Source organism: Phascolarctos cinereus, unplaced genomic scaffold (genome assembly GCF_003287225.1).
Source record: "Phascolarctos cinereus isolate Bilbo 61053 unplaced genomic scaffold, phaCin_HiC Scaffold_1;HRSCAF=81, whole genome shotgun sequence".
Taxonomy (NCBI): Eukaryota; Metazoa; Chordata; class Mammalia; order Diprotodontia; family Phascolarctidae; genus Phascolarctos; species Phascolarctos cinereus.
In genome coordinates this window covers 188,890,264-188,913,146 of record NW_027555514.1, presented here as the reverse complement: position 1 = coordinate 188,913,146, position 22,883 = coordinate 188,890,264, and the positions used below count along the sequence as shown (strand labels likewise).

Below are 22,883 nucleotides of genomic sequence, written 5' to 3'. Positions count from 1 at the left end.
TGGTCATCCAGAATCTGCTTGAATAGTTCAAGAGATAGAGAACACTCTACTTTTCAAGATAGCCCATTTCATTTTTGTATTGCTCTAATTCAATAAAATATATTTTTATTAATTAATTGCCTACTGTGTGCAATGAGAAATTTGATGCAATAGAGATCACTTTGACTTGGTAAGGTGGGGTCAGAGAATCACCCAAGTTAGACCTGGAAGGAAAAAAAGTATAGGAACAGATACAGGGGAGGAAGGTAAGGGGAGTCCATTTGGAGAATGGGGAAATGGTAGGAGCAAAGGCATTAGAGACAGTAGTTTAGATGAGTGTAGGAGACAGAGTTGTTTAATTCGGCTGGAGTGTCAAGTGTGTGGGAATTGCTGGGGTATTGCTGGAAATATAGGTTAGAAACAGATGGTTTGCAATTTAAAATTATATCTTATTTGTTATGTAGTAGGGATACACTTAGGGCAGCTAGGTGGTGCAGTAGACCAGGCCTGGAGTCAAGAAAAGTCATCTTCCTGAGTTCCAATCTGGCCTCAGACTCCTACTAACTTCGTGACCCTGGGCAAGTCACATAACTGTTTGCCTCAGTTTCTTCATTTGTAAAATGAACTGGGGAAAGAAAAGATTAACCACCCCAGCATCTTTGCCAAGAAAACCCCAGATAGGGACGACAACATTACTGGGCTGCACTGATTGGCTACTGGGCAAGGATATTACATTTAGGAGACAAAACAACGAAGTTAATGTTGATGGGTGGCCTAAACTGTGACTCTCAGCACTCTTTGACCAGCGCATAGAATGCTGGACTTGTGCCTAAGAAGACCTGAGTTTGAATCCTGTCTTTCTAGCTATGTGAGCCTGGGCAAGTCACTTCACTTTTCTGTGCCTTAACTTTTCCTTATATGTTAAAAAGGGGTAACAGTAGCACCTATCTGCTAGGGTTGTGAGGACAACATGTAGGCATGTAAAATGTCTTGCAAACTGTAAAGCATTATGTGTAAATGCTGGCCTTAGACACTAGCTATATGACCCTGGGCAAGTCACTTAATCCTGTTTGTCTCAGTTTCCTCATCTGTAAAATGAGCTAGAGAAGGAAATGGCAAACCACTCTAGTATCTTTGCCAAGAAAACCCTGAATGGAGTAATGAAGAGTCAGACATGACTGAAATGATTGACAAGAACAACCACAAGTGTTACACTGAAGGATTTTGAATGGAATAATATGATTAGATCAGTGCATTTGTAAGATTGCTAGGGTAGCAGTACAAAAAAATTGGAAAGAAAATAGACTAAAGTCAGGAATACATGTTAGTAGGATCTTATGATTGTCTTAGGTGAAAAGAGATGAGGGTGTACACTAGAGTTGCTGTGGTAATGAGAAGATGGAGAAAAACTCAAGAGATGTTGCCAAGGTAGAATTGGCATCATATGGCAATCACTTAGATATGGAAACTGAGGGCCAAGATGACTCCAAAGTTTTGCACTTGGATGACAAATAGAATGGTAGTGCCAGCAATAGAGATTGAGAATTGGTGGGGAGTTGGGGGTAAGAATTTAGAGCTAGAGAAACAAGGAGGAAGAGCAGATTTGGCAGAAAGTGTTAGGAGTTCAATTTTAGACACATTGAATTAGAAGTGCCAGTAGGAGGCAGGGTGATGAAACACATAATGCAATGGATTTGAAGTCAGCAGTCTTGGTTCTCAAGCTAGAACCTGCTCCCTCACATTATAAGATCATAGGTTGAGAGCTGGAAGGGGCCTCAAAAGGCATCCAAACTGAGGCCCAAAGTTAAGTGACTTGCCCAAGATCACACCAGTAATAGGTCTTATTATCTGTGTGACCTATAAAAAGTCACTTACCCCCTAGGCCTCATTTTACTCATTTGTAAAATGAAGGCGTTGGATTTGATGGCCTCTAAAGGTCCTCCCAGCATTATCTATGATTCTGTGATTCAGGTGAAGATATCCAACAGGCAACTGAAAATAAGGAATGAGACTCAGGGGAGGGATTGGAAGGGAATATAGATTTGGGAGTCATCCCTATAGAGGTGATCATTGAAGCCATAGAAGTGGATCAAATCAGATAGAGAGAGAAACTATCTCCATCTTCTCTTATTTCCTATTACCTTTCCTCAAACATTCTTCATTCCAGCCAAACTGTTTCTCATACATGCCATTCCTTCTGCTACCTTGGCACTTTTTGCACAGGCTCTCACACCCCATGGCCTCTCTTCTCATCTTTGCCTCTTGGAATCTTTCACTTCTTTTAAGGCATGGGTGCCACCTTCTATTTGAGACCTTGCCTGATGCCCTCAGTCCTTAGTGCACCATTCCTGAAATTGCTCTGTATTTATATGTACCTTAGACATACCTTGAGGTACAGAAGCTTGAAAATTTCTCGTGGGCAGGCAATATTTTGCTTTTGTCTTTGTATCCTTGTACCTGGTAGGCACTTAATAAATACTAAGTAAATGAAATTGAGAAGAGAATAGGCCAGGAACTGAACCTTGCAGTATTGGGGGATACCCACATTTAAGACTTGGAAGGAGGATGAGGCACTAATGAAAAACAGAAAAGGAATCACAGAGGATAGAAGGAAAGCCATGAAAGTCAAGTATATTTAGCAAAAATATGATTCCCTATAACTTTTATCTTTCCATTGAAGTTCTGATCTGTATGATAAATCTAATCCTTCTTCCATATGACAACCTTCAGATATTTGAAGACAGTGATAATGCCCCTCCAGGTCTTCTCTTTCAATTCAACTGAATCGAATACTCTTTCTCTCAGCTGTCTCCTCCTTAGATTAAGTAGTTTCCAGACCCTTCACAATATTGATTGTTCTCTCTGGAAATTCTTCAGTTTGTCAATATCCCTCATAAAATATTGTGCCTAAATGTGTTCTGACTCATGCAGAGTTAAATGGGACTATTAGGGACTGCCTTGATGGTGAGCATTGTACAGTACTGCTGTCGATGCAGTCTAAGATGGTATTACATTACACTTAGCTCATATTGAGTGCACAGCTAATTAAAATCCCTCATTTTTAAAAAATGAGAACTACTGTTATGTCTCCTTCATCCTTTATCTGCCCTATTGTTTTTTTAAACTTAGATTCAAGACTTCAAGTTTATGTGGTAATTTTCATTTTGTTAGTTTTGTCCTATCTTTTTAGCCTTTTGAGAATTTCTGAATCTTTATTCTGACATTCAGTGTTTTAGCTATCTCTTCTACTTTTGTGTTATATGTGGCTTTAATAAGCAAGCTTCCTATGTCTTCATGAATGAATGAAAAAGCATTTATTGAGCACTTACTGTGCCAAGCACTGTGCTGAGTAATGACTAAATTGTTGAAAAAGATTAGACAACCCCTCTTAATTCTGTGGTCTTCCCTCACTGATTATTTCAAATTTATCTTATGTATAACTTGTCTGTACGTAGTCATTTGCATGTTGTGTTTCCTATTAGTGAGTTCAGTGAATTCATCAAAAGTAGGGATTCTTTTTTACTTTTCTTTGTATTCCTAGCATTTAGTACAGTGCTCAACACATAGTAGAGGCTTAATAAGTGCTTGTTAATTTGACTTGATTTGACTTGAACAGGCTGTTCCTTATGCCTGGAATGTACTCTTTTCTCAATTCTTAGAATAGTTAGTTTTCTATAGTTGGTTTACATAACACTGGATTGACGTCTGACTTACATCAGGCCATTAAGAGAGGCTCCCCTTCTCCTGCTAGCTAGATTGCTATGTATTCCTTAACCAGCATTCTTTGGATGAAGTTGTTTGAACAGTTCTTAATCCACCTAACTGCGCTATGACCCAGACTAAATTCCTCCATCTTGTCTGTATCTTGTCTATGTTATAGAGATTATATCAGATGCCATGCTGAAATCAAGATATGATATTCCATTCACAGTAATCCTATCAAAACAAGGCAGATTACTATAGTGATGATTCAGGCCAGATTTCCTGATATCATCGTGTATTGGCGAGGAAGACCTCTTTGCCTTCCCCTGATCTGTATTCACATCCTTAACTGGGCTGGTTACTGAGGATGGAAAGATGCCCTAACCTCTTCCTGGGCATTTACCTTTGTGCATTTTTAGTTCCCTTAAAGTAAGGGATTCTTCTCACCTTCATACTAGTAGAGGATGAGCAACACAATTTTGGTTACACATGTTCTGATTCTGGGATATGTTCTTAGTCTTTTAATTAACAAGAGGATTTCAACTGAGGGAGATAGACCAGATGATCTTTGACATCCATTCCAGTATGATATTCGAAAATAGGAAATGTCGGGTCCACCATTAACTTATTTTCTTCTACTGCTGCCCACCTTTTCTTCTCATCTCTACAGGGAGAGCTCTGTTTCCTGCTAGTTTCAGGCAAGACAGGAATTCCTCTGGGCCGGCCTGTGAAGTACAACATCGTGAAAGAGGGCAATCTGGTTGGTCCTCAGGTTTACATCACCACACATGGGGCGATCTATATACTGTTTGGCTTTGGTAAGAGTGCCCAAGGATATGGTTAGGTCTCTCTTGTGGGACACAGTGAAAGCAGGGGAGACTTTGGAACTGTACTCTACAGTATCTCCTACTAGCAGAAGCCTAGGATTCTCCCCTGTCCATTTGCTTGTGTTGGTCCTATTCTTCCCTATCACACCTCCTAAGAGGTTGTTTTAGTCACTTTCCCATTTTTTTCTGAGTCAGACCCATCTTGTCAGGCTGGGTTGGAACTTCCCTTTCAACTTGGATCCTGTGATTGGCTCAGTATTGGTTTCTTCTTGTAATGCTAGGTAACATTCAGGCCATTGCCCTGAGGGATATTTTTGTCCAGGCCCTAAACCGGGACAGCTCACCGCCTTCGTTGCAGATAGAAGAACCAGATTGGGAGAAGAGAAGATCCGTCAACCTGTCTGAGCTTATTGACGTTTATAGGTAGGGCTGTTGTCTTCTAACTTTGGTTATGGTAAAGCCCTTAGGTAAATCAACAAATGCCCATGTGCTACAGGAACCTGCAGTGTTGTCTGGGCCACAGGATTAGAGAAGAAACTGTGTGAATTATAATACGCCTCCATCTGTACCTTTTGCTGTGTATTGGTTTGTCAGTAATGCCATATTTATGCAGAAAAGCATGTAATGGTCATCTTCATGGCATATGTACCTCAACTCCTGCAGGGAGAGGTGACAGTACATCTATAGTATTTATTTATTGGGTATGTGAGATCCAGGAATCTTTTAAGCTTTTGAAACCTGTTTTTAACCTGTAACAAGGCTGTGATTAAGTTCTTACTTCATAGTTTATCCACATACTTTCCTCAATTTGAGCATTTTTTTTTACTGTTTAGCATGAATTACAATAGCATAATGGGAATCCCATTTTCCTTTCCTGTTTATTATCTCATCGTAATTTGTGCTTTTCTCTTTGGAATTGTAAAGGGCTTTTTCAGCATTTTGTTACTAACTCCCTTTGTATCTCTGGGAAGTACATAGGTACATAGGTACATAGGTAATAAATATAATGGTCTCAATTTTACAGAGAAGCTAAATAATTTGGCCGAGTCATTGGCAGATTTTAATGCAGGATTCAGGCATCTAGTTTTTCAGGCATATGGTTTCTTCCATTGTTCTGTAATTTTGGCCTGATTATCTTTCTTACACTCCCAGAATACTTAGTGGAGAGGTGTGTCCAAGTAACGCTCTTTTATGTGCCTCTCTTGGTGTTTCTATGAGGACCAGCTAGGGGTGTCCTAAAGATCAAGAAAATCAGGTTGAACAGAGATTGGCAGCATGCCTGCTCTTTAAATGAAGGTGAGAAATATAAGGTGTACACAAAAAGCCAACCAGAGGGGCCACAGAACATAAATTGCTTATGTTTTACTTCCCTTAGTGATGAGGTTGAATTCCTCCAGTTGGTAAAAGCACCGGATAGCAACTACAGCAACCTCCTCATCACAACCAGACAGGGCCTTGTCTTTCTTCGGGGTCAAGACCTTGCACGTCATTGGATGCTGAATCTCCAAGGCCTACACAGGTTTGTAATATACCTACTGTAGTGTCTCTTATTTCTTAGAATTCCAGTTTCCTTCTCTATATCTCAGAATTGCTTAGAGTAATTGCCCAGTTTGGTGCCTAGGACCTGTATATGAGAAAAAGGATGGGAGTTCTTATCTCCCTGACTGTCTGTTTTGTTTATGCTCTTAGCCAACCTACTCCTGGGTATTTCACAAATGACCAGACCTTGGATTTCCTGCTGGAGGCACAGTACGGAGATGGGATGAAAAAGGTAAAATTCAAGAAATCAATTTGTCAGTCAGCAATGCTTATGAAACGCTTAATACATGCCCAGCATTGTTCAAATCACAGTGTGTGGGGGGAAAAGGATAAGACACGGTCTCTATTCTTCAGGAATTTGTAATTCAGCTATAAAACAAATAAATATATGATCCCATTTGAGTACAACCACCTGGGAAAGCTTCACGGAGATGTAACACTCGAACTGAGCTTTGAAGAGTAAATTTGGCAGTTCATTTCAACAAATATTTGTTAATCACTTGGTCAGGCACTAAGGCACTATCTTAGGTGCTGAAGATACAATAATAATAATATATAAATAAAATATAATATAAATTACATATAAATGTATAATATATACACATACAAAATAAATATCTAAGTAATAAAAAAATATAATAATAAATAATAAAAACTAAACAGTACCTTTTCTTCAAGGAGCTTGTAATCTTTTGGGGAGATACTACACATATACAAAGAATATATAGTACAAGTGTATTTTGTACTATAGTTTGTAGTGTAAGAAAAATTGAGGAATGAGAAGGCATCTGAGTTGAACTTTGAATAAGGAGAAGAATTCTGAGAGGGAGAGATGAGGGGACAGATGGGGAGTGCCTTCCAATCATGGGAAATCAATCAGTCAGTCCATGGCTGTTTACTATATTAAGGGCATGCTATGTATGATGTGCTGGGGACAAAAATGAAACAGTTCTTGCCCTAAAAAGGAGTTTCTAATGTAGCTTTAGGAGATGTCCTGGACCTCTACAGAAAAATATAGAATTGATAAATGATAACTTAGAGGAGGGTGGGCACTAGAGCTGTGGGGATCAAGAAAGTTTCAGGTACACTTGAGCTTTGCCTTGAATTAAACTATGGATTCTGAGAAGTGAGGAGGGAGTGCATTCCAGACAGGATGGGCTAAAAGGGCAGAAGTGCAGTGATTGAGTACCACGTATGAGCACCACCCTCATGAGTTCCATGAGAAGGCAGGTTTGGCTAGATTACAGAACACATGAAAAACAGTATGTAATAAGTGTGGAAAGGTAGGTTGGGTCCAGGTTGTGAAAGACTTTAAATGTGAAGTGGAGTACATATTTGATCCTAGAGGTAATTGGGAGCCATTGGAACGTATTAAGTAGAGGAGTGATATGAACAGGTCTGGGCTTTAGGAAAATCACTACAGTAGCAATGGGGCAGATGGAGTAGAATGGGGAGAAAGTTGAAGCAGGGAGCCCAATTTGGGAGGCTGTTACAGTAGTCTAGGCAAGAGGTGATGTGCCCTACAACTAGGGTGGGGGCTGTGGGAGTGGAGAGAAGGCAAAAGAGGAGAGATATTGTGGAGGTAGAAATGACAAGATTTGACAACTGATAGGAGATGTGAGATGAGGAAGAGTGAAGAGCTAAGAGTCAAGGATGACACCAAAGATGGGACTCTGGGTGAATGGAAAGATAGCTTTGCCCTTGACAGTAATGGAGGTGTAGAATGAGGCATATTATCGCATATGCCCTTTATGTGGAATTATTTTGCTTAAATACATTTATTTATTACAATTTATTTCTGGGGTAGGGAGAGAGTTATGTGAGAGTGCAGTGGTAATGATGGAGATGCCAAAAAAAGGAAGAAAAGAAAGAAAAGAGCACCAATGAAACATTTAAAAAATACTCATAACAGAAGGAAGTTCAGAAGGGGACAGAGAACAGTAGGGTAGCTTTGGTACTACCATGTTAAATTTAATATAGACTTTATTTGCTTGTAATGCAGATTCAAATTCCATACAAAATATTTTTTCTTCTTTATATATGGAGATGTTCATGTTTGATGTTTATGAAGTTCAGAATTCAAAAAAAGGGAAAAAAAGTAGTTTTTTGGGGAAAGACTCTGAGTTCTACTGGCCAAATATTAGAGGGTACCTGGGGCTCCTCATGGATGTGTTATACTCAGGTGACCAGGAAGGGATGTTAGTAGTTTGACCCTTTGGTCCCCTGAGATGATCAAGTTGATAGGATGATTTCATTACTTTTCTTTTGCTTTTTTGAAAAATATAAATTTATTTATTTTTAGTTTTCAACATTTACTTCCCCAAGATTTTGAATTCCAAAATTTCACCCCATCTTGCCCCTCCCCCTACCCCAAGATGGCATGCATTCTGAATACCTCTTCCCCTAGACTGCCCTCTGTTCTGTCTGTCCCCTCCTTATCTTATTCCCTTCTCCTTCTATTTTCTTGTAGGGCAGGATAGATTTCTGTACTCCATTTCCTGTATTTCTTACTTCCCAGTTGCATGTGAAAACATTTTTTTTAAACATGTGTTTTTAAAACTTTGGGTTCCAAATTTTCTCCCTTCCTCCCTCCCTCATTGAAAAGGCAAGCAAGTCAATATAGGCCATACATGTGCAGTTATGCAAAACGCTTTCACAGTAGACATGTTGTGAAAAAATAACTCTATTTCCCTTAATCCTATCCTGCCCCCCCTTTATTCTATTCTTTCTTTTGACCCTGTCCCTCCTCAAAAGTATTTGCTTCTGATTGCCACTTTCCCAATCTGCCCTTCTCTCTATCATCTCCCTGCTCTCTTGTCCCCTTCCCCACCTTATTTTCCTGTAGGGTAAGATAGATTTCCATACTCCATTGTATATGTTATTCCCTTCTTAAGCCAGATCCTGTGAGAACAAGATTCCTTCATTCCCTCTCACCTTCCCCCGTTTCCGCTCTACTGTAAGAGCCTTTTCTTGTCTGTTTTGTGTGAGATAATGTACCCCATTCTACCTCTCCCTTTCTCCTTCTCCTAGTGTAATCCTCTCTCACCCCTTAATTTTATACTCCAGATAACACCCCTTCGTCTTCAACTCACTCTGTGCCCTCTATCTATCTATCTATCTACATACATATAATTTTTTCCTTCCAACTATCCTAATACTGACAAAGGTCTCATGAGTTACAAATATCATCTTTCCATGCAGGAATGTAAACAGTTCAACCTTAATAAGTCTCTTATGATTTCTCTTTCCTGTTTACCTCTTCAAATTCCACTTAAGTCTTGTATTTGAAAGTCAAATTTTCTATTCAGCTCTGGTCTTTTCATCAAGACTGCTCGAAAGTCCTCTATTTCACTGAATGACCATTTTTTCCCCTGAAGGATTATACTCAGCTTTGCTGGGTAGGTGATTCTTGGTTGTAATCCTATCTCTTTTGCCCTCCAGAATATTATATTCCATGCCCTGCGGTCCCTTAAGGTAGAAGCTGCTAAATCTTGTGTTATCCTGATTGTGTTTCCATAATACTTGAATTGTTTCTTTCTGGCTGCTTGTAATATTTTCCTTGACCTGGGAACTCTGGAATTTGGCTAAATATTCCTAGGAGTTTTCCTTTGGGGATCTCTTTCAGGAGGAGATTGTGGATTCTTTCATTTCTTTGCCCTCTGGTTCTAAAATATCAGGGCAGTTTTCCTTGATAATTTCTTGAAAGATGATGTCTAGGCTCTTTTTTTGATCATGGCTTTCAGATAGTCCAATAATTTTTAAATTTCTCTCCTGGATCTATTTTCCAGGTCAGTTGTTTTTCCAATGAGATATTTCACATTGTTTTCTAATTTTTCATTCTTTTGGATTTGTTTTACAGTGTCTTGATTTCTCATAAGTCACTAGCTTCCAATTGCTCTATTCTAATTTTTATGGAAGTATTTTCTTCAGTAATCTTTTGGACTTCCTTTTCCATTTGGCCAATTTTGCTTTTTAAGGCATTCTTCTCCTCATTGGCTTTTTGGACCTCTTTTGCCATTTGGGTTAGGCTATTTTTTAAGGTGTTATTTTCTTCAGTATTTTTTTGGGTCTCCTTTAGTAAGCTGTTGACTTGTTTTTCATGATTTTCATGCATCACTCTCAGTTTTTCCTCTACTTCTCTTATTTGCTTTTCAAAGTCCCTTTTGAGCTCTTCCAAGGCCTGGGGCTGATTCATATTTTTCTTGTAGGCTTTGGATATAGGAGCTTTGACTTTGTTATATTCTTTTGGTTGTATGTTTTGATCTTCTTTGTCACCAAAGTAAGATAATGTAGTCTGACTCTTTTTGCGAGGTTTGCTCATGATCCCAGCCAACTACTTGAGTTTTAAACTCTTTGTTAAGGTAAAAGTCTGCTTCCATTGTGGAGAATGTACTGTCCCAAGCTTCAGGGGTTTTGTGCAGCTATTTTCAGAGATACTTCTAGGGACCTGTAAATTTTCAGTTCTTTCAAGGTGGTATGATAAGGGGTGAGGTGTTTACTCCTTTCCTGGCCTGTGCTGTGGTCTATAAGTGACCACAAGCACTCTTTTCTGTCTTAGAACTGTGTGGAGGGTTTTCTCTTCATAGCCACTACAAACTCCACCGTGCCAGCACTCCTCCTCACCCCAGGACCACCGCCCAGAACTGTGACCCAGATCCAAGCATGGGCAAAGCAAGAGAAGCCTGCACCAGCAGAGAGAGCCCTGCAATCCCCCTCTGATCAGCCACTGGATTCCCCTTCAGTCTATGGGCTGGAAGCTCAGGAGGCAGCCACAGTCTCGGGGCCGAACTCCTCGGGGAATGGGGCTGAAACCCTGAGCTTCTCCCAGCAGAAACAGACTTTTCCCACTGACCTTCTAAGTTGTCTTTGGTGTTTGGGGGTTGAGAAGTCTGGAAACCTCCACAGCTGCCCCTGATTCAGTCCTCTGAGGCCTGTCCCAGGTTCCCTGCAGCCTGTGCATCCACTCTGAACTGCACTCCGCTCCCTCCCCAGCATGATATACCTTTCTAATCAACCATCCAGGTTGTCTTGGGCTGGAAATTTGTTTTACTCTGTCTTTTTTTGGGTTCTGCTGCTTCAGAATTTGTTTAAAACAAATTTTTTACGGGTACTTGGAGGGGTTTGGGGGAGAGCTCAAGCAAGTCACTGCTTTCACTCTGCCATCTTGGCTCTGCCAATTTCATTACTTTTTAAGGAAAAAACAAAAAGCAAAAAACCAACTAGCCTAATGTACATGGAGGTCAGGGGTTTAGGATATTGCTCCCACCACCACCACTTATTGGTTCTGGTGGCAGAGGGTGGGGGGAGGTGAAAGAGAAGGAAAAGTAAAGGTCACTGAAAGGGTAGTGGTGCCTTCAATAGAAATAGCAAGTTTTAGGGAGGAGAAAATGAGTTCTGCTTTGGACATATTGAATTTGAGATTCCTGAGATGTTTAGTTAGCAGTTTGTAAAGTGGACCTAGAGTTTAGCAAGATATTAGGGCTGTACTTATAGAGATGGGTGTTCCCTAAGGAGAGAAGATACTTGAACCTATGGGAACTGATAAGATCTACAAGGAACCATAGATGTATGGAAAGAAGACCTAGGACAAAGTACTATGAAACCCTACAGAAAGGAGGGTAGGAAATGAATGATGCAACAGCAGTATTGTGTTAAGAACAACTTTGAGCAACTAAGTCATTTTGACTATTATAAATGCCCAAATTAACTACAAAGGACATATGAAGAAAGACATTATTTGCATCCAGAGAAAGAACTGATAAGTAGAAGTATGTGTAGAATGGTTTTGTGTGTATGTGTGTGTGTGTGTGTGTGTGTGTGTGTAATATTTATATCTAATGGTAGCCATCTCTAGGGTGGGGATAGGAAGAGGGAAGAAAAAAAAGAAAGCTATATTATAACTTTATTATATATTTAAAAGGACTAGCAAGTTATACATGGTAAATTTACAGTTTCATCTACAATATTTTTTTTTCTATTCTACTATGTTATGGAAATGCTTGTTTTATGTCTTAAGTTCAGAATGAAAAAAGGAATGATGATTCAGGAAAAGAGAAGGAATAGTGAAATAAATAGAAGGCAAAGCAATCAATCCTTCAGTCAACAAGCATTTATTTTTAAGAGCCTGCTATGTTCCAAGGACTATGCTGAATGCTCGAGATACAAAAAGTGAAATAGTCCTTGGGGGAGCCAGGAAAGACCTCCCAAAGTAGGTATTGCTTGAGCTGAATCTCAAAGGAAACCAAAGTTACTAGAAGGCAGAAATATGGAGAGAGAGCATTCCAGGCATAGGGGATGTCTAGTGCGAAGGCATGAGGAAAGGAGCTGGAGGTTCATGCGTAAGAAACAGCAAGCAGGACCCTATGGTTCAAAAGTGTGGAGGGGATTAATATCCAAGAAGAATGGGAAGCTATAAAAGGGTCAGATTGTGAAGAGCTTTAAATGCCAAAGCAGAAGTGTTTATATTTAATTATAGAGGTAATAGGGAACCACTGGAGCTTACTGAGTTGGGGCATGACATGGTTATATGTCCACTTTGGGAAAATCACTTTGGTGGGTATGTGGAGGATAGATTGAGGAGGGATTTTAGAGAGGAAAACAGAATAGGATGCTATTGCAATAGTCCAGGTGGAGGGTGATGAGCTACAATGATGACCATGTGAGTAGAGAAGGGGGGCATATCTGAGCGATGTTAAGGAGCTGGAAGCAATAAGATCTGGTAACTGATTCGCTAGGTGGGGTGTTTGAGAATGGAGACTAGAGGATCACACTGAGGCTATGAGCTTGGGTGACTGGTGGTACCCATGAGAGTAATAGGAAAGTTTGGAAGAGGGGTGAGTTTTGAGGGAAAGATACTGAACTCCATTTTGGACATGTTAAATTTGAGATTTGTTTTGGACATCTAGTTTGAAATGTCTACTGGGTGGTTGAAGATGTGCAACTGAAATGCAGGAGAGAGTCTTGAAAACCCAGAGAAGAGAGTTTCCAGGAGGAGAGAGTCAACAGCCTAAAATATTATAGAGATCAAGAAATATGAAGATAGAAAAAAGGCCATTAGATTCAGGGGTGGGGAACCTGAGGCCTCGAGGCCACATGTGGTCCTCTAGGTCTTCAAGTACAGCCCTCTGACTGAATCCAAACTTCACAGAAAAGTGAAGTCACCCACCCCTGGACTACAGCATAGATTAGGAAGGAGTTAAAGGACTGCCTTGCTGAATGAGGACCTAGTTGAGACTGGATAACATAAATTTATGGTTTACCCAGGTGGTGGTTGTGTGATTTCTCTAGCTCCAATTACCAGTACATCTGTAGGAGCAGAGAGGTGGGTGATGGGAGTATTCAGGATTGTGGCTTTGTAAGGCACAGAGTAGAGGTAGGACAAGAGAACAGAAGATTAGAGAGTAGGGCAGGGTTGAATTGATTCAGTAAATAGTCTAGTCCGGGGAGGAGAATGGTGGAATAGGCTGATGGCCTGGAGAAGCCCTGAGGTTTGGAGAGATTATGAGCCTTAGTGAGGATAAGGATAGGGTTAGGAGGGGCAAGGTGTAGAGACACTTGTAGTGATAGGAAATTATGATCAGATAAAGGAAGGTTAGAGTTTAGAGTTCTTGATCATGGAAATGTGGGGTACTGCTGAAAGAAACCTTTCAGATCATTGTTTTACAGGTGATGAAATTGAGGCCTAAGAAGTATAATCACTTGTTCAAGCTTGCACAGCTTGTTAGAGTCAGAACCAGGACTAGAACCTATGCCACCTAACTCCCTGCTTATAGTTTTTTCTACCACAATATGCTGCCTGTGTGGCTAGCTTTCAGTCAGATGTTTTCTGGTTTTTAGTTTAAAGTCAAGGATAGCTATCCCTTCAGGATTAATGTTGGCCATTTTCCTCTTCTTGAATATTTAACAGTAATATTTTCACAAGTAGCTTTACTATATGATCTTCCCTTTTTCAGTGCTCAATACTATGCTACACATACCTGCTCCCCAGCCCTTGCCAATTTTACAGGTAGATCTTATAATCAGGAAAAATTTTTTAGGTCTAGAAGATGCCTTGGAGATCATCTAATATTGGTCCTTCATCTGACAGATGAGGAAAAGTGAGACCCAGAGATGTGAAGTGGCCATGGTTATAGGTAGTGAGTCATAAATCCAGTATTCAGGTCCAGGTCCTTTGTCTCTAAATCCTATGCTCTCTCTACTAATCCCCTGTGGCCTTACGTGAATCTTCTGCTACTTATCCTGCTCCAACCTTTCTGCTGACCCCCACTTTCTGATTGCTTTTCAGATATCTGTAACTGGATGTCCAGTAGACATCTTAAACTCAGCATGTCCAAAATAGAACTCATTGTTCTCCCTCCTACCCTCCCTATTACTGTAGAAGGTAACAACATCCTTCCAGTCTCTCAGGTTCACAACCTAGAAGTCATCCTGGATTTCTCACCATTTCTCATCAAAAGAACCCCTTCCCCCAAACCAAGCTGTTGCCAAGGCCTATTGATTTCACCTTTTCAACATCTTTTGAATATGCCTCCTTTTCTTTTCTGACACTGCCACCACTTAAGTGCAGGCCAGTATCACCTGCACTATTGCAATAGCCTGCTGATAGGTCTGCCTGCTTCTAGTCTCTCCCCACTCCAACCCTTTCTCCATTCAGCCACCAAAGTGATTTTTTTAAATAGACCATACAGTTATATTCCTATTAAACATATTTTCACATTAGTGATGTTGCAAGTAAAAATTAAAATAGGAGGAACCATCAGAAAGAGGAAACAACAGAAGAGAAAAAAAATAGCAATTGAACTTCCATAGTTCTTTCTTTGGATCTGAATAGCATTTTCCTTCACGAGGCCTCTGGAGATGTCTTAGATCCTTATATTGCTGGGAAGGGTTAAGTTTATCAGTATTAGTCATCGTACAACATGGCTGTTATTGTGTACAACGTTCTCTTGGTTCTGCTCACTTCACTCAGCATCAGGCCATACAAGTCTTTGTGAAGTCAGCCTGTTCATCATTTCTTATAGCACAATAGTATTCCATTATATTCATTTACCACAACTTGCTCAGTCATTCTCCAGTTGATGGGCATCCTCTCAATTTCCAATTCTTTGCCATGACAAAAAGAGCTGCTATGAATATTTTTGTACAAGTGAGTCCTTTTCCCATTTGTATGATCTCTTTAGGACATAGCCCTAGAAGTGCTATTGCCGGGTCAAAGGGTATACATATTTTTATAGCTCTTTGGGCATAGTTCCAAAATTGCTCTCCAAAATGATTGGATCATTTAACAATTCCACCAACAATGCATTAGTGTTCCAATTTTCCCACATCCTCTCCAACATTTATCATTTTCCTGTTTTGTTATGTCAATGTGATTTTCCTAAAGTCTGATCGTGTCACCTTCCTATTCAATAAACTCCAGTGGCTTCCTTTTACCTCCAAAAGCAAATACAAAATGTTCTGTTTGGCATTCAAAGCCCTTTATAACCTAGCCCACTCCTACCTTTTTTAGTCTTCTTACACCTTACTCCCCAGTTCGTACTCTTCAGTCCAGTCACACTGGCTCCTCATTGTTTCATGAGCAAGACATCCAGTCTGGTGGATGGGCATTCTCTCCGGCTGTCCCCCATGCCTGGGGTGCTCTGATTACTGACCTCCCCGGCTTCCTTTAAGTCCCAACTAAAATCCTGCATTCTACAAGAGGCCTTTGCTACCCCCTCTTAATTCCAGTGCTTTCCCTTTTTTAATTATTTCCTGTTTATTTTGCACATGTCTTGCTTTGCATATATTTGTTTGCATATTGTCTCCCCTATTAAACTGTAAGCTCCCTAAGGGCAGGGACTCTTGTTTGACCCTTTTTGTATTCCCAGTTCTTAACACATTCCTGGAACTTAGGAGGCAGGCACTTAATGCTTATTGATTGATTGACCCATTTGTGGCACCTGGAACTTGCACTGTTCCAGGCCTGCAGGGCTGCTAAATAGGAGTTTCTTTTGCATTTCTTGTGAGTTGCAGAAAGACATTTCTCTTCCTGGTATCTGCCAAGGTCAGAGGCAGGCTTCAAAAAGCTCTTGCTTTGTTAATGTTCCTCTTAGTTCATGCCATCTAAGTATCGACACTTGTTGCCATGTTGTATATTTTTCAATGTCACTCTTCCTTTTTCTGATTCCTCATATTTTTCTAAGTACCTAAGATACTTACTCTGTGTTTCCTGCTTTTCAGGTGATGGTGATAGATGGTAATTCAGGTACTGTCATTTGGAATTCCAGTCTCTCATGTCACATGAAAGAATCAGCTGCCACTTCAGTGATGACATCAGACCAAAAATCAGTTTTTCTCTTTTGGGCTGAAAACCAGTCAGCAGCACCATCCAATTCAGTGAGTAAATCTGTGAAAGAGGTTATTTTATTCCTTTTTCCTCTGTCAAAAGGCAGCTAGCTACTCTTCAGAACTGACTATTGACTTAAGAAATTGCTTGGCCTTGCTTTTTTTTTTTTTTGGTGAGAAGAGAATACTTTTCAGCTATAAAAAGCAATAATGGGAAGTTAGTGGTCAGTCAGAAGATTTTCATATGTTGAGAAAGTGGAGCCTTTTGTTTCTTCTGGACATGTAGGGGTTTCTCTCATAATCTGAGACCCTTCTCAAAGGAAGAAATCAAGCTTTTAACCGTGAAAGGAATTATATCTTGCCGGATTTCTCCTCTGCCCTCTGCATTAGATGAGCATTAAATGGGACAGTTAATATTTCTATTTTTTTCTTTTCCCTTTAGGATCTCAACTCAGGAACTGAGCCATCTGTGCTCTACCATCTTTACCTTTTACATCCAACCTTCCCCACAATCCTCCTGGATCTGGCTAATGACACAGGCAATGTGAATGCTTCAGCAAGTGAGTTTTCTCATGGTGGGAGTCTGCATACACAGGGTTTGAGAACTGTTCAGAGAATAGTTCTTCTGAGAAGCAGCAATCAGATATGTGAGACTGGAGATCAGCAGAAAGTTTGGAGAAGGATAGGTAGTGGAAGATTCATGTAAGAGAGTAATGGATTAGCAGAGAGAGGACAGGATTTAGAGTCAAAGGACTGGGCCTGAATCCTGGATTTATAACTCACTACATATAACAAAACAATGTATAAAAATACATTGTCTGGTTACATATAAAAACTATTCCATTGAACCATCATCCTTAGGACATATCCCTTTGAGTTTTGTTATTTTTTTTCCACTAACAACATTGAACCTCACGCAATTATTTGCTTGACTCCTGTTGTGAACAGCAGCATAGAGAGGTGCAAAAAATGCTTGCAGTGTTGACCTCTTTAGCATATGCCTTTAATCTTAAATTCTCAGTTAAAGTATCTGTATTCACAGAAGTCAGGACAAATAAATTGAGGATTCTTCAGGATAAACATCACGGGATAAGTGACTCAGAGAATTTTTTAAAGAAGAAGGGATTTATAGAGGAAAAAGATATGTTAACTGGATGTTGGGCAAATTGTTCTAGTCTTCATCATCTCAGGATGAGTGGGAATTCAGTTCACTAAAGTCCTGGAAAGCTAGCCACTGTCATCTGTTGGATTGTGATTCTTCCTCATCCTGTACTTTTTCATGGCATTAGCTCTGAGGAATCTTCCTACCTGGGATGTAACCAGATTGTCCAAGTTCCCTTCCCTATCCTTGTCTATACCTTCCTGCCATCTGGAAATCAGACTTTCCATTTACAGATTTAAGTGTTTCCTCTGAGGTTGAAGCCAATGCTAGTGACTGTGGCTCTGTTGGAATGTCCTGACGTCTGTTACTACTCTTCAGATCTTCTGACATAGGCAAATGCTTCATTCCACTAAGGAGGAGGCAATATGTTGTTCATAGAGGACATGTCTATTGTTTTATGTTGTCTCTCAATATTTTTTAAGTGCCTCATGTTGGTAAAATTCTTTTATATAGTATAAATGAACTAATTTTCAACATATCACCATCAAGCATATTAAAAGTACTAAAAGTAGTAATAATGATATTTAAAAATCACATTTATATTACAATACTTGTTTTAAAGGTGAGGCAAATTAAATAATAACTAGATAAGTGTTAGGTTGCCAACCCAACATTACAATACAACATTACAACAATCTATTTCTTGGTTCATTTCTCTACCAGTTCCTTCTTCTAATTGTTGGCACAAATAATAATCATAATAATAATAATAATAATAATAATAATAATAATAATAATGATAATAAAACAGTAATAGCACATGTTTATATATCACCTCAAGGTTTACAACAAACTTAATACACATTGTCTCATTTGATTCTCACAACAACCCTATGAGGTTGGTAGTGAAGGTTTTATTATTTCCATTTTACCTATGAGGAAATTGAGTCTCAGAGAGGTAGAGACTTTCCCAAGATGATGCAACTAATAAGTGGTCAACTCAGGATTTAAACCAGGACTTCTTACTTTCTATCCAGTGATCTTTTCCTACTAAACTGTAGTTACCTCACTAACTCCCATATTGTACTTTATAAGGCCCCTCGAAAACTTGCATTCTGCTTTCTACATTAACAATTGCTATACAAGATGACTCTCCTTATAAAAGAAGGAGCATATTTCCTTATGTTAACTGTTATTTCCTTTGTTTTTCCACAGTTGGAATTAATGATGTCTGGAAAGATGCTTTCTATGTTACCAGGAAAACAGGGCCTGGGTCTGAAAACCATCCGAGACCTCTAGTTGTCAGTAAGGTGAACTTGAGGTGGGCCCTGATGGAGAGCCAGGTTGTTGTGCTAAAGGAGACAACCCCAAAAATTGGCCGGGGAGAACTTAGAAGATTCCTTTCTAGGCTAAAGTTTGTTTCTTCTCAGAAGGTAAGTGGATCCCTTGTTAAAGAAGTGTTTGATAAATTTTGGAGTTTGGTATAGTTTCAACTCCAGACTTCATCATCGGAACCATAAAATCATAGAATCTCAGAGGACCTTGGAAAGGACCTGGGAAGTTATCTCGCCCAAACTATACCTGAATAGGAACCTTCCCCAACAAGTAATCATCTAGCGCCCCGCCTTGAGGATATCCAGTGATGAGGAACTCATTATGCCCTGAAGCAATCCATTTTGCTTTAGGACAGCTCTTTTATAAGAGAAAAAGAATGTTGGAAGAGAACTTTATTGAGGTAGTAGCAAAAGTGCTGGATTTGGAGTCAGGAGAGCACTGGGTTCAGATTCTCCCCCTATTGCTTACCAACTGTGTGACTATGGGCCATCACTTTACCTCTCTGAAACTCCATTTTCTTATCTATTATATGGGGATAATGATGCCTATAATACTTGCCTTATAGAATTGTTGTGAGGATGAGATGAGCTTTACCAATGATGTCTAGCACAGGGGTGGGAAACCTGTGGCCTTGAGGCCACATATGGCCCTCAAGGTCCTCAAATGCAACCCTTTGACTGAATCCAAACTTTACAGAACAAAGCCCCTTAATAAAAATACTGTAAAACTTGGACTTGGTCAAAAGGCTACACCTAAGGCCTAGTGTCCTTTTGCCGGACTCTAGCTAGCACTTTGCAAAATTTACTGTGCTAGGGAAATTCTTGATATTATTATCATTGAATATCTAGATGCTTAGAGTGAAGTTCTTTGTGGTCAGACTGGTTTCCTAGAAGATTCTGTGACCCCTGAAAAGGCTCAGTAGCAGATTAGTAGGGAAAAAAGAAAGTCCAATAGAAGAGTATGTAAAAGGAAGAAAATTGTAAATGTTGAATACCTGGGAAGAAAGGATTGCTATTTAGAGGTCTAGTGGATAGGTAGAGTATTGGGCTTAGAGTCAGGAAGACTTATGTTCAGATACTTCTTCACACACCAGCTGTGTGATCTTGGACAAATCATTTATCTCTCTGAGCCTCAGTTTCCTCATCTGTAAAATGAGGATAATAATAGTTTCTACCTTATAACAGTGTTGTCAAGGACCAAATGAGATAATGCATGTAAAATACTTTGGAAACCTTAAAGGTCTATAAAAATGTGAGCTATTGTTATTATTACTTTAATAACTCTGAAAGTTTCCATCTTAAAATAAAACCCAAATAAAACATATGTTCATGTTTTCCCCCAGGTCTAGTCTGAAGGTACCTCGGATTTCAGATGGAACTAATGTGAACCCTCTCTTTAACCTAGAATCTTCTCAGTCAAGTCTGTAAAATCAGGTATATGGAGAAAGCAAAAGGAAGCTTCTTTCCCCACACTGTCTTGCCACCTCTGTATAATTAACACAAAGCACTTTGGAAAGCAGGCTGTTACTACTTCATAACAGTCCCACCTGTCTGGTAATGGTATGTTTAACTTCCCTTCTTGACTTTCGTATTGAGACCATCCACAAGCTTTCTGTGGGTTGTTTAAAAAGGGTGTGTGTGTGTGTGTGTGTGTGTGTGTGTGTGTGTGTGTGTGTGTGTGTGTGTGTGTGTGTGTGTGTGTGTGTGTGTGTGTGTGTGTGAGAGAGAGAGAGAGAGAGAGAGAGAGAGAGAGAGAGAGAGAGAGAGAATGTGTAATTTATAAGCAAATGCTGAGAAGTGTCAAAGAAGTACTTAAGTCCAGGAAATGTTTTTTTGCTTTGTGTTACTTTATGAGTTTTGAAGTGTGGAGTGTTTACTAGATATATTTCAGACCCATTTCCTTGCACATGTGAAACATATCTGGGCCATTTGGTCATCTCTACTCCTCCAAATTTCCTACCTCTTATCTTAGGGTCACCATTTTTTGACTTTTCACTTCCTTCTCATCCAGGTCAATCTTGAACTATCTTATTTGTCAATCATTGGCACTGATTTAAAACAATGTGAGAAGACTGGCTATTCTTATCCCTTCCATCCTTTGTTTCTAACCTCCCATCCAGATGCCCAGAGGCTATGGGAAGAGCTACATTACTATCACAAGTATAGTAAGAGAAATAAGTTCAAATGAATTATCTCAAGCCCCATATTATTTTGGTTTTCAGTGTGTCAGGGATGATCCACTGTTTCTGCTGTGATGTCAGGATTAAGCAGAACATTCTTACTGCTCACAAAAACACTGAAATTCAGGAAGAGTTGAGGTTCATATTCTTTTTCTCACTTTAAACTGACTCTTCATAACGATTGGTACACTTCTCTCATGGAGCCCTCTTCCTAAAACTGGTTCTTGCATTTTCTATTGTTGAAGAATGTTTTTGCTTCATTGTACAGAATTCTTATGGAGGAAAAGCTATTCCTGAGCCCTTCCTTTAAAACCCTGAGCCTTGATATGTAGTTAATCTGTCTCACTGACCCTATTCCTTATAGAGCCATGGAACAGCTTGTATATATTTCATGGTGTTCTTGTGTAAATACTGTAACTTTGTAAATAGTAAGTTCATTGGTGTAGCCTCCAGTTTTTAGTCCCCTTCCTCTATTCTTTTCTTAATAGGAATAGATTCTTGTAAGCTATCTTCTAATAGTGATTATTTATTGGGCTAAGCCTCTCAGTTGATGATATGTCATAGGAAATCACAGTCAGGAGCTGGTAGGAGGATTGTTCTCTCCCTTGAGCTGCTTTGTGATGTGTCTTCACTGAAACTTTCAGTAGTTCTCCCTTAACTTATTTAATGCTAGTTTTAGAGATTTCACTGATAATATTGCTAAATTTGAAAGGGCATCTGTTGCCATTTTCCCAATGAAAGTCATATGACATAATATTAAAGGGTTAATCACTGTCAACGTTCAGCAGGTGCTGCTTGAAATGCAGCTGGTCTAGGTACCTGACCCATACCTGTGAAGACAGTCAGTTCTAGCATAGCTACTGTCTGAATCCCAGTTTGGCACAGATGAAGGAATAAAAAAAAATCAAGTTGGATCTAGGAATATCCCAGTAGGAAAAGATGGTGCCAGGTCATCTGGAATTTGGATCAGTTTGGAAGGATGTGGTGTGCTAGGCCATGTTTTGATTGAGGATCCTTCTCTGCTTTAAATAGACCCAATTGTTGGAGGGGGTTCCAAAGTCTAATCTGGGCCAAACTGATGTCATGCTCTACAGTGGTCCCCATGGCCTGGGGTGTTCCCTGCCATATACCACTGAGATCTGAGCATTTCATATTTCTCCAGTATACCCAGACTTTCAGACTGGTTACCCATATTTAGGCAGAAATATGTGGTACATTTGTTCATAACATGTGTGTTGTGGAGATCATTTTTAGCAGAGAGCCAGGCTTCTTTTTTGATTAAGTCACAGAAATATAAAATGTAAGAGCTGGAAAGAATGTTTTGTGTGAATTCAAGGTGATGTGCTTGCCTACCACCTTAGGAGTTCAGTTTTGGCTATACTTGATAGGACTCTTTCCCCTAAACCACTTAATAGATAATGAGTTGTGATGGAAGGTTGACATCTGGACAGTTTGGGTACTAACCCATGTTCAAATGTATTTAAACCTCCCTCTTCTCTCAGGGAACCATTAACTGGATGAATGAGCATTAGTCTGTACTGTAAGCATTCCTTTCTTTTCTCTGTTCCTCACATTGTGTCCCTGTTATAGCTCAAACAACTTCTAGAAGCAGTAATAATACCTTCTGCATCTTCTGCAAATGAAACTGACCCATCTGTACTCTGTCCTGTCTTTGCTTCCCTCTTTAATCAATCTATGAGGGATCCTTCTTTAATTTTATTATCCTGTGGTATTGTTACATCAATTCCCATAAATGTGAACTGTTGTCTACATCTTCTGTGTAAAAGAAACACCACTGTATGGATTGTCAGAAAAGCATTTGAAATACAAGATAGAACAAATAAACACCATGTACAGGATTATTTGTGTGTGACACTATTCATTTTTCTTAGCTATG

The 22,883-nt window shown here is 39.6% G+C and overlaps 1 protein-coding gene across 1 annotated transcript in view; it reads left to right on the top strand.

Moving 5' to 3' along the window:
• Positions 1 to 22,845, top strand: part of FAM234B (family with sequence similarity 234 member B) — a 39,554-nt gene extending 16,709 nt beyond the window's left edge. The window contains exons 6-13 of the mRNA XM_078155754.1: positions 4,352 to 4,499; positions 4,790 to 4,931; positions 5,884 to 6,027; positions 6,198 to 6,279; positions 16,266 to 16,421; positions 16,813 to 16,930; positions 18,688 to 18,905; positions 20,150 to 22,845. Coding sequence (XP_078011880.1) covers positions 4,352 to 4,499; positions 4,790 to 4,931; positions 5,884 to 6,027; positions 6,198 to 6,279; positions 16,266 to 16,421; positions 16,813 to 16,930; positions 18,688 to 18,905; positions 20,150 to 20,155 — 1,014 coding nt within the window. The 3' untranslated portion in view covers positions 20,156 to 22,845. The remainder of the gene's footprint in view (positions 1 to 4,351; positions 4,500 to 4,789; positions 4,932 to 5,883; positions 6,028 to 6,197; positions 6,280 to 16,265; positions 16,422 to 16,812; positions 16,931 to 18,687; positions 18,906 to 20,149) is intronic.
• Positions 22,846 to 22,883: the final 38 nt, after the last annotated feature.